General features: G+C 35.8%; 1 protein-coding gene across 1 annotated transcript in view; it reads left to right on the forward strand.

Annotated features, from left to right (window-relative positions):
* The window catches only part of PKP4 (plakophilin 4), a 235,347-nt gene that overhangs the window by 131,439 nt on the left and 91,647 nt on the right, over positions 1 to 12,261 (forward strand). Inside the window, exon 3 of the mRNA XM_063087760.1 lies at positions 3,982 to 4,094. Within this exon, the coding sequence (XP_062943830.1) occupies positions 3,982 to 4,094 (113 nt within the window). The remainder of the gene's footprint in view (positions 1 to 3,981; positions 4,095 to 12,261) is intronic.

The raw sequence follows: 12,261 nt of genomic DNA on the forward strand, positions 1-12,261 counted from the left end.
AGAAACCAGGGGATTTCATTGTATTTTAAAATAAAATTGTAATATTTTATTTCTCAAAAAATCTGAAGCAAACATACCAAGATACTAAGAATTGCTATAGCCGGATCAGGTTCACAGAACTTCATTGTGGCATTGCATACTTTTTCCATATGTTTGAAGTATCTCATAATATTTAAATACTGGGAATGAGAGAAAATTCTATCACTATTTAAGAGGAAGCCAAAGAATAAGACTCTCAGGTTGGGTTCTCATTGAGATGGAGTTTTGCATGCAGAATATCTATCAGGGATCAACACCTGAGGTGGAAAAGGACAGGAAAAGCAGGATTGGTCAGTGGAGAATTCCAAATACTAGGCAAGCCCACAGGGAGCAAATATGGGCCCAGTCTTTATATTCCTACCTCAGTCAGTGGCTGGATGCAAGCCGCGGAAGGGTGTGCCCATGGGCAAGGGTGTTCTTTGCAGCTGAGGCACCCCTGGAGGAGCTGACAGCCACAGGCCTCCTGCTGGCAGCTGAGCAGTGAGTCCTTCCTTGGGCAGTGCAGCTCTGTTCACCACATCTGGCCCCTCATGAAAGTGAAGCTTTGTTTTCTCCTATTCCCTCAACTTTCTCAAAGATATTTATCAATATATTTGCCTCAGAGAAATGGAGTAACTATAAAAACAAATGAACAGATTCTATTTTTACAGCACATTAATAGCCTTGATTTTCTTTGTAAGTTTGTGGTTCTATTTACCAGACTCTAAGAGAAAACTGACATATACTAAATCATTGGCAAGTGCTTTCTTTTAACGTTAATTTTCTCATTCTCTCAAAAGAAATAAGGTACTCCTATAATTTAAATGTCCAGTTTGGGATACTTATTTGAGGATCAGCCTTTATACTCTTTGTTTAAAAGATAGAATGTAAAATTTAAAACTTGATGATGACATCTCTGCGTTATCATCTTAATAAGGGTTATTTTGGAAATCATTAGATGTGTTTTTATGTGATGGCATTAATACCATCTTCCTCCTCAGTCAAAGAAACCAGTAGAGACAGAATTGTCAAATATTTATATCCTACTAATCCACCATGGTGCCAGTCACATACGGGTGTCCAACATATTCTATAGTGGTAATGTGAATAATTTTACAACAAAGTATACATGTATTTTACTTGTAAATAGTCACCAGTATTAAGTAACATTTACAAATTTCATGCTTTATAGCTTCCCAATATTCTGGTTTTGGCAATTTAATGAAGTCCGACTTGTGAGAAATGCAGGCACATAATAGGTGGAATGGTTTTTATGTTTACTATTATGAGCCCTGTGGCCAGTTTGGATATAATGTGGACTTTACTCAGTCCATCAGAATGTTTAAGGAATTGCCCAACTTTTAAATTAAAAATGTTGCTACATCGTGGGAATGTAGGCTTTTCTAGCAATTTGGGCTTTCTTAGCAATGCAACAACTGTACATGGTTTCTATAGATGCATCAATCAAGATTCCTTGTTGCAAGAAACAGAGGCCAACATGCTAATTAAGGAGAAAAAGAATTTATTAAGTGGTTATCAGTGGATTCCCACATTTGTGACAAGGACTGGAGAACAATGCTGGAGACTAAGCTTCCAGGACAGTGTTCAAATCTGTGCCACAGAATTGGTCAGTTAAAGAAACTACCGGTACTGCCAACCAAGCATAGACAGCAGTTCGTATGGAGGTCATGTCCATGTCAGGAACTTGACCCTATCACTTTTAGCGGGGGGGGGGGGGGGGGTGAAAGGGGAGTGGCTGGCAAGTTCCGGGATCCAGGATCTGAACCCTTGACCTTGGTGTTAATCAGCACTGCGCTCTAACCAAGTGAGCTAACTGACCAACCCGGATCTTCACCTTGAGACCTAATGTAGGGAGTGCAGAAAGAAGGCAGAAGAGAAAGAGAAAACGAGATTCCTGTTTTCTGGAGTCAAAGTCCTAGTGTCGGCACGTGAGTTACAGTGAGGCATGAGTGCATCTTCTTGGCAGAGCAAAGTCACTGGTCTCTGCTTCTGAGGGAAGAAATTATAGGAAATTACATTCCAATTTCTGCTTTCAAGCAGGAATTTTCCCATCCATTTCTTTGAAACAATGTTTAAGAGGTTATATAGGCAGCCACAAACATGATAAAAATCTACTACAGTGGAATTTGTTCTATGAATGGAATTTTTTTTTTTTTTCCATGTTCTTATTTGAAACATACCTTAATCCTACTCTGGTATGGTAACTTCTGGTTATCTGAAAACGAGGAAAAAACTCCAGTCCTCAATCCCTAGTAACCACTGAACTCAGAGTACAAAGGTAAAGTCTTGGCTTGGAATATTTTGGGATTTGAATGATCCTTTCCTGGCCCAGCTTGATAGAAACAGCCCGTCTTGTAGGGGGAAAAATGTATATAATAAACAATTGAGTAAAATAAATGAAAGAATGGAAGTCTATACAAAAAATGTGGTACTATTGAAGAGCAAAGAAAAAGTAATTGTAATTGTGAGGTAAGCATAATACTCTTTTTAAACAGATTATCTTAGCCTGGTTCTGATATACACACTGTATATCCATCTGGTCTTTGGTTGCTGAACATTTATTAAGAGCCAGTGATCTAGGAATTGTTAGGCAGAGGCAGTCATTGTTCCACTTACCTATCTTAATCATGTCATACAGGATTATTGAGTCAACTATTATTCGTCTAGGCCCTGTTCAGTACTCCCACATCAATTGGGTTTATTGGAAAAAGATTCTATCAGAAAGTGATAAGGAGTTCAGGGACGTTTCTTAAAAATTATTCTAAGAACTTTATGGAAGTTGAAAAGCCAATTTTGTCAAGTAATTGCACATTTGCCTTATTCTATAGGGAATTAATATATCTTTCAATTAAATATTTTATGGGAAACAAATATTTACGTATGGTCATAAATGATATTTTAGGTAGTTTTATTTCTGATTAGTTTCTAGGTTTATTGTTCAGGTGCCTGGTATTTTGAATTAGCAGTCATTATGAAATTAAACCACATATAGTTCAGTGTTTGCTTTGAGTAGACTTGTAAGGAGATAATATAGCACAGGGGAGCCTGAGATGTTCCTGGAGATTTTATTTGTGGCTGAAAGCATTAGGAATATACTTGATTTGATCTTTAGATGTTTCATAGCATGACATGCTTTCTATTTATTAAAATTCTGTCAAACTAACAAGAGAAGTACAGATGAAGTTTAAACATCTTTTATAATAGAACTTGTCTGTCTTCCTGATGCAGCATAGATTGAAGAATATAATTGCTTTAGCAATCTTTCCAGGTTTTTAATACAATTTCAAATTCCATGTTATGGCTCAGTCTTTTTCATTTTTTTGTTTCCCTCCTCTCCTCTTATACAAGAGCACAGGCCTGCATTTGTGACAATATCCAAATTTTTTTGGTTATGAAGTAAATTAATACAACAGGATTTTTTTCTGTGGTATTGGAATGATTTTTTTCCTTAATTAAAAGGCTTTGCATCAAACACAGTAAAATGATTCTCATCATGGGGATTTATATCTTTTTTTTTAATGCTGTGCTACCATACAGTATGAGTGATATAGAAATTACCTGTTGAAGATGAAGGACTTATATTGGTTGGTGTGCCTCTAATGTAGACACATCAAGTTAGGGCTCTGCAAACTTTAAATTTAATATGGCACTCCAGCAGAAGAACTGTTTAAAAGACTTCAATGAGAACCAAAAACAAAAAAAGACAAATAAAGATCTATGTGTTTCTGATGTTATCCAATGATATTCTAGTGCTTTTAAGTTTAGAAAAGCTGCCAATCTGTAGGTTATTTATTCCATCCAAAACTTGAGTTTCACAAAGCAACAGTGTATCTTTATGTTATGGGTATGTTCCTATGTTTCCTGTGACATACATTAATTCATATATCTGCCTGAGCAGCAAACCTCGGCGCCTTATATGCCTTTTATTTCCTTGAATCACAGGAGCTTCAGTTTCAGCGACTCACCCGAGAACTGGAAGTGGAAAGGCAGATTGTTGCCAGTCAGCTAGAAAGATGTAGGCTTGGAGCAGAATCACCAAGCATCGCCAGCACCAGGTACAGGGCCGCTGGCTCTATCTTTACATGCCCTCAAGTTACGTGACTTATTAAGTTGTCCTGGATGCAGCAAATAATTCTGTTACTATTGTCACTGTTAACTTGCCTTCCTGAATTTAACACCAAAAATGTCAATTTATTCTAATTTTGAGAAGCCTCGTGCAGTATTGATTCTCCTTCAGTCCTGTGCTTGAAGTGTCTTACATAGTGTTGGTAAGCTTCTGCAGCAAAATCTACTGTTCTACCTTCAGAAATTTGATTTCTTGTATGTAGACATAATTGATGGATGTTTTCATGAGTAATTGCTAATTATTTAGTAAAGTTAATTGGCTGGTACTTCAAAGACTTGGTACTGATTTTTTTTAAACTAAGCAATATTTCTAAATGATGATTTAATTAGTTTTTTAAAATACTTTAATTTACTTTGGGTTTTTCTAGAACTCTGTGAAGTTACTGGATGAACTAATTACTATATGAAATAATTTACTGTATTCAAATATAATAAACACAAAATGAGTATATTACTGATAAAACATTTAATTATGATTGTTATTTTTTATTTAAATAGTCTCTTATGCTATTTAAAAACATCATTACTATAAAAATTACTACCACATGCTCCAAATGGTTAAATCACTGTTCGTCCTATTCATGGATTTCTTTCTTAATAATTACATATTCCTATAAAGGCTACCATAAAATACTTTTATTGCTTTCATTTCTAAGCTCGGTTTGTTTATGCTTAGGTAGGTATGCCCACAATAACTTGTCACTCAGTTATTTCTAACCTCATAATTTTTCTACTTCTCAGTATCTTCTGTTACTTATAGGCAAAGACTTCTTAGTGAATAAGATGCTGTCTGTAGTTTCTCTTCTCTAGCTGATTGTGATAATAATTTTAAACTATTAGGCTGGTAAATTGTATTCACATGAAATTTTCATTCTAACTCTTGATAGTTCTGTATATTGGTATGTTTAGTAAGGCATAAAGCATGCAAATAAAGTTAAAACCTTTAAAAAAAGCAAATATAAAATTATGATAATTTTTTTAATATCCAGGCAGGTTTTTATAGGAAGAGAAATTATAAGCAAGGTATAAAATTGTAAATTAGAAATTTCTAACTCTGGCTTTGCAATACCCAATGAAATAATTTATCAAGGAAGTTAAAATTGTCAAAACAAAAATTAGTTTTAATTCTGTTCAGTATTATTTTAATTGTCTGTATCTTTAGCACCAAAAAGAGCAATTCACAAACTCAGTAATATGGAATTATGTATTTCCAAAATGTATGGGCCAACTGATTTAGAAAAATAGAATTTCATATTAATAGAAAAATTAATTAAACATTTAAAGAATTCAGTTAGGACTTCTTTTTCTGGCAATATAGCTAACTAAACTAACAGATTTTCTTGATAAGATCCTAGAAATAATTGATATTTCAATAGTAAAAGCCAATTCCTAGAGGAAATGGCAAAAAAGAAAGGAGAATCCTCAGGTACTAAAAATAGAAAGTGAACTGAAAGCCAGAGCCACAAGCATTTGGGCTACCTCTGCAGGAGGCCTGAGGACAGTGGTCAAACTGCAAAATAAGCACTAGAATTGGCTTTTAATACTCATGCAGGAACCAAAGAATGAGGTCTCAAGTGTCCTGAAGGCGGTAGGTTTGAACTTAAGGTGAAACATATATGTAACTTTTCCACATTGTTCAGTAATTCCCAGCTGAGAAACTAACACCACTAAAGATGAGCTCACAATCAGATATTGTAAAATACAAATTAAAAAACCCAAGTGACATCAGCAAGATGGCAGAATAGGACTTTCTAATGCTCATCCTCTCACAGAAACATCAATTTGAACAACCATCCACACCTGAAAATACTTTCACACGCACTAAGCAGTTCAGGTGAGAAATTATAGCACCTGAGTGTAGCAGAGAACTAAGAAGAAGAGATGCATTGAAGAGGGTAGGAAGGAAAGTTTCATATTGTGCTTTGTTCATCATGTATTTTTGGATTAATTCTGATACTGTAAAAGATTGCATTACAATACTTAATCTTCTAAAAACTTGACAATGAGTGCGAATCAGTAGACAGAAGAGTAGGATTTCAAACTTTAATAGCTGGATACCATTGGAGAAAGTCTAGCAGGTGTGCATGGTAAGACAAGTGTAAAAATGTTTAATGCAGCATTATTTGCAAAAGTAAAAAATTACAAAGAACATAATTATTCATCAGGATAGAAATGGGAAATAAACTGGATAAGTAAATCCTAGAGTAGTTAAAATGAAATTACAAGATCTACATGTATCAACATGATGTTTGCAAAACAGACTTTTGATTGAAAACTGTAAGTTGCAGAAGAATGGATATAGGAGGACATCATCTATGAACATTTTAAAAATATACATAGCAATACCGTATACTAATTATACAATGTTTAGTCTTTTATCAGTGTATGCATGTGGAATAAAACTATAAAATATATTTTGGAATGACACCAATTTAAGATAGTGGTGGTAGCACTAGAAAGGAAGAAAGGAGGAAGATATCAGGAATTAGGTTTCAGCCAAATTGTAACATTTTATTTAAGAGAGCCGTCTTGAACAATCATGACAAAACGTTAACATCTGTTAAATAAATGGGTGGTTGATAATATGCATCGCTATTAGATTATTTTAAATATATTTTTCTTTAAGTTTTAAAATAGTAAATAATTTTAAGGTTATATAATTCAATTAGCTAATTTCATAGGTGTGTTAAAAATCCATAAGTAAAATTCGTATTATGGGTAATAGTAATTTTTGTGTGTGTGCTTCATGTCTGATTATCAGTGCCTAGCATTGTGCCTGACATGTTGCTGGGGCTCAGTCAGTGAATGTTTGGTGAATGAATGGGTCCTGCAGATATGGGAGTAAGGCCAGAGAAAGGACGAAATTGTGCACAAAGGCGTATATGATCCCACACTGCAGTTCTCCTGGAACACTAAGAGGCTCAGTAGTATCTAGGATACTAGTGGCCTGTGAGGTTGGAAAGGTAAAGTTGGCATTTGATTATGGAGAACTCATGAAGTCTGTAAAGGAAACCCACTGAAAGTTGGTGGTAGTGGTGGTGGTTGTTATTGGAGGCAGATTTCCTTTCCTGATAGTGCCATGTGTAAAATAGAATGAAGAGAGGCCAGGGAGCCAGATAGGAATCTATAAATATTATGGGATCTTAAGGGTTGTAAGGTAGGTAACCTCATTCAGTGAATCTAGTTGGAATGATAATTGATCCACTTGGATTGCCCTACTCCCATCTCATGTTGGATTCCCATGCATTTCTAAGGGAAAGTCATCTCTCTTCACCTGAACTCTCAAAACTGTGTTAGCTCTCTTATGAGGCGGTAAGGCCTACCCCCCAGCCCTGCCACAGTGTCTGGAGCTCAGCAGGCAGGCACCCAGCCAAATGATCGTTGAGTGGATAATGAACCTTAATGAAGCCCAGTGTGCTCTGAGCTCAAGTAAGGATGCTTTGCCATTAGATTACCAACTTGTCATCTTTGGGTGTCCATCTACCCTTTCTCATATCTGCCCCCTTCATGCCTTTCAGACTGTGTTTCAGTGGACCTTAAGAAGACTGTTGGTATAGTTACTCTGCCCTGTGACCACCAGGTTTACACCAGGCAAGGAACCTGTTAGAAAATAATGTTATTAAAGGGAACAAAGGTTTTTTATTGCATCACTTGAGAGCTCCCCATCGCATCTTCTAATCCCCCCCAGATGTCAGTCTCAGAACCAGAATCTAAGGACACAGAAGAACAGAAATTAGCTCTCAGTCCCAGACCTCCTTTCCTGTCATCCATTTCTGATTGGCTCACGAAAATTAAAAAAGGAATTGCTGCTTATGACCATGAAGCTTCCTGTTGGATTTAGTTCATTCTTATGTGAAGTGAGTTTAGTCAACAAAACAGGGTATTCGATAATAACTAGTTATCTTTCATATTGTTTGATTTGAATCATATGTCAGTTGATAAGGGGATCTGTAAGATATTTTTTACTTTTCCTGGTCCAAAGATGACATTAACGATCAAAAGAAAATAAGTTTATTTTTATTTACTTTTTCAGTTGTCCAAAGTTTTTGCCATCATTGGCCTCACCCTGTGAATATGGTGGAGGCAGTGGCATGAGGTCCTGTTTAATAAATTACTCATATATTGTGCTAAATACTGTACCAAGAAGCCCCCTTCCCAAATGAGCAGCTCTAATAGTGAGCAATTCAGTTCCTTCACACTTGCGTATAAAAGACACATTTTTAACTCATGCCATGAGATGTTCCCATTTCATAGGCAGAAAAACTGGGCCTCTGTGTATTTTGGGATCTACCAGGAAATGCCTTCAAAAGCAAACTGCACAATTATCATGGGCAGTTTACTTGCAGTATGCCTCGTTAAGAACTTAAAAAAAAAATCTTAAAATGAAGTTGCTTAGTTTTTCTGTTAATGACTCTTTGGAAGCAGTGGTCTTCTGAACGAGATAGTAAAAATCTCATTTCTGATGATTTTCCATTTGTTTTATTTACTACAAAAAAAAAAGCATTAATGAAACTAGCAGTTTCAATATATTATAATGATCCTTAATGTGGAATTGATGGTGCCTATATCTAAAGGTGATATATCAGACTGAAAATAATCACTGCAACCTTGAAAAGCTCTGATAGTAGGCCATGGCATTAGTTATTAGAGAAGTTACAGCCTTTTTGTGTTTGTACCAATTTCACTCTAGTGGTCTATGCTTTTACTATTTATGTATTTAATATTTTACCTCATTAAAGATATGTTATGGAATGAGTTAGTAAAGAAGTTATAGCTTGTCTGCATTTATACTGAGTACAGTATATGTCTTTTTTACCTCACTGAAAGGGAGCTATGGGATCAGTTAATAGAGAAGATACAGTTTTCTGCATTTGTGAGTACACTGTAGTTAACTATGTATTTAATATTTCACCTCATTGAAGGTGGGCTATGGAATCAGTTAATTGAGAAGTTACAGCTTTTCTGCATTAGTTCAGAGTACACTATAGTTATCTATGTATTTAATATTTCACCCCATCTAAAAGTATTGGAAACACTTTTCAAAATACAAAACCTAAAAATAGAATGAGAAGATTAGGGCAAAGGGAAGATAAAGTTTAGAAAAATAAGATGAAGCCATGGTTAAAATAGTACACAAAATGTATATTGTAACATTTTTGCTCTGAGTCTCCTAGTAGCCATGCTAAAGACAGAAACACTGATGAATTCCACAATTTGAGTGTCTGTAAGATAAAAACAAACCAGGTTGCTCAGTAGGATCCATGGGGCTGAGGCTTGGGTGCTTTCTCCTGTGTGTCTCCAATAAGAGACCACTGTATTATGGGGCAAGCTGTGTCCTCAGTGGTCTCCCTCTAATAAATTACAAAGAAAACGGGCTCACAGCACTCTTTCTTCCACTGCTAAATGAAATATAAATGGATGGTATCGCACCTTCGCTAAAAGTCATTCTCTGGGGACCAATTCTGACACTGCAGTTTGGCTCAAGGATGATACTTTAGTATATGTAGATGGATGGATCAATTTCAGGCCTGCTAAGCAGGCAGCCTGCTATGACTGTTTCTGCCCACAGAGCCTTTTAGAGTCATGAGTGCTGGGGTGTGAGATATCCTGAGCAGATGCACAGTGTACATGCCTTAGCAACAGAAATGACTCTCAGGGGCTGCTGAGGTATATACAACTCATCTCAGCAAAGTTTCATGGCACAGGAGCCTCAGAGGGAAATAGGCCTGTTAAACCTCATGTCTCCCGTGGGTAAGGCAACCTTCAAATCCAAATTTTGATGATCACGGGATTTGCTTTTTTTCTCACTGCAATCATCAAAGGGGTATCATTCTCATATTAGTCAGATTTAGATTTCACTGGATGGGGTGACTATACAAGGACCCAAAAGCTCACCTAGATTCTGGGCCCATCTACTCACCCTGGGACTTCCCCAGCCCACCTGCATTCCCAACGGCACAGAAGGGAGCAGGGTGGCCAAGGCCATATTCTTACACTGTATTTTACTGACTGGAATTAGATAATGTTCATTTTAGACAATTTGTAAAGTTCAAGAAAGCATGAAGAGAAAAATTTATGATTCTACCATTCAAAGACGACCATTATATTTTTAAGTCAGAGTTATTGAAATGTAATTTACTTACTGTAAAATTCACCCCTTTAGTGTGGGTTTTTGGGTTTCAATCAATACTTTTGGTATACAGTTATGTGACCACCACCACAATCAACATATTGCCAAGAAACCCCAAGAAAGAGATGACCACTTTTAAAAGTTTGCTACATTCCTTTCTCTCCAAATGTTTTTAAAAAATTTTTACCCTAAGGTAATTCTTCATGGGTAACCATTTATCTTGTCCCTAAAGTCCTGCTTTGATATGCCAGGCCTATTCCTTAAACAACTTTTAATGGCTCTCACTTGCCAGAGGAATTCCCAAGGAAGGTCAGTAGCTTGGGACCGAGGGATGCTAATTTGCAACGTTAGAAATCACTATAACCCTCCAATGACAAGTACACTCTAGGTGAAAGACTTGGCCATGGGAAATATTGCAAGGTAAATTCAGCCTTAAGAGTACAGTACAAGGTATGTATGGCCTCTGTTCACGTTTCATGCAAGCAGAGAAATTATATTAATGGTTCCTCTTGTTGGGTAACAAAACTGTGGAAGGATAAGAAAATACATTTAGAATGGAAGATTCAGTAAATGAATATGTGATCATCTTAGAATTCTAGAAAGTATCTCTGAAATCTTATTGTACAGAATTTTAAAATTATTTCTGATATCAGACTTGGAATTGTACCATTGCCCGGAGACTCATCTCAGTTATCTATTCATTGCTTCTCAGTTACTTCTAGATAAGTTGTAGATGGTAAAAGAGAAAGTTTCTTTGAGGGCCATAAATTGGTTCCAAATATTTTATCTTGCAAATCATAGTTTGTCTGCTTATTAGGGTAAAGCTCTAAATTTTCATTTATATTGAAGCAAAAAAGGTATTTTGTAATGGACCTATTAATAATTATAGAAATATTAATGTCAACTTTTGTTAAGTAAAGGACAGTTTTAAATTTTCATTTTGACCTTTTGCATATGATTTTATAATTTGGAAGCAGTTGATCCCTTCACATTGTTTGACCTTTGACTGGCTGCTCCAGGTATGAGGAAGCTACTGTAGACACAGAAAAAGCCTGTTCATATCAACTCAGTGAGGGGAAGAACGAGTGTCAGTGTTGAAATTAAATGACTTCACACTCTCCCTAAGATTATGTCTCCTTTTTCAGTTAGTTTAAAGCCCTGCTAAAACAGAATTATTTATGGTTTCAAAAAATGTCATACAATCTTGACAAATAGTCTTCTTTTTGCCACTTAAGAAAAAAACTTAATTTTTAAAGGAAAGATTTGATTCACCACTACCATTCAGATGTTTTTTTTTTGTTGTTAAACTTTATAGGGTCATCTGCTGTTGCCCATCAGGCTTTGATTGATACTAATAAAAATTCTAAAAATGTTTTAGAGCTGACAGTAGCAGAAAAGCCTTTTTCATGCTTCAAATCTTCTTCAGTGAATATTTTTAGTCGTTGTTAAATAAACCTCAAATAATGCATTCTTTAGAAAGGAAGAGTCTTTGAAAAGATTGTTTGTGCCTTGACAAATTATTGTTTATTACTTATTTAACTTACCACTTCAGGAAAATGTTTGATAAAGTTATTTTCCTTTGACCTTTGCTGTTCTCACCACCCAAAACTTGAGGTTGTTTAAATTAAATAATAGTTTTATTGAGATGTATTTCACATACTATAAAATTCGTACTAATTTTGTAGTGTACAATTCCGTGTCATTTTAGTATATTCAGAGTTGTGCAACCATCACTATCTAATCTTAAAACATTTTCATCACTCCAAAAAGACACCCTATGCCCATTAGCATTCCTTCTCCAATTCTTCCCACCCCTCCCACCCCCTTACCCCAGACCCTGGGAACCACAAATTAATCTACTTTTCTCTCGATGGGCAAGCCTGTCCTGGACACTTCGTAAATATATTACACAATACGTGGCCCTTTGTGTCTGGCTTGTTTCACTTAGCATGATATTTCTAATTTTC

The sequence above is a fragment of the Cynocephalus volans genome, chromosome 1 (assembly GCF_027409185.1).
Source record: "Cynocephalus volans isolate mCynVol1 chromosome 1, mCynVol1.pri, whole genome shotgun sequence".
Taxonomy (NCBI): domain Eukaryota; kingdom Metazoa; phylum Chordata; class Mammalia; order Dermoptera; family Cynocephalidae; genus Cynocephalus; species Cynocephalus volans.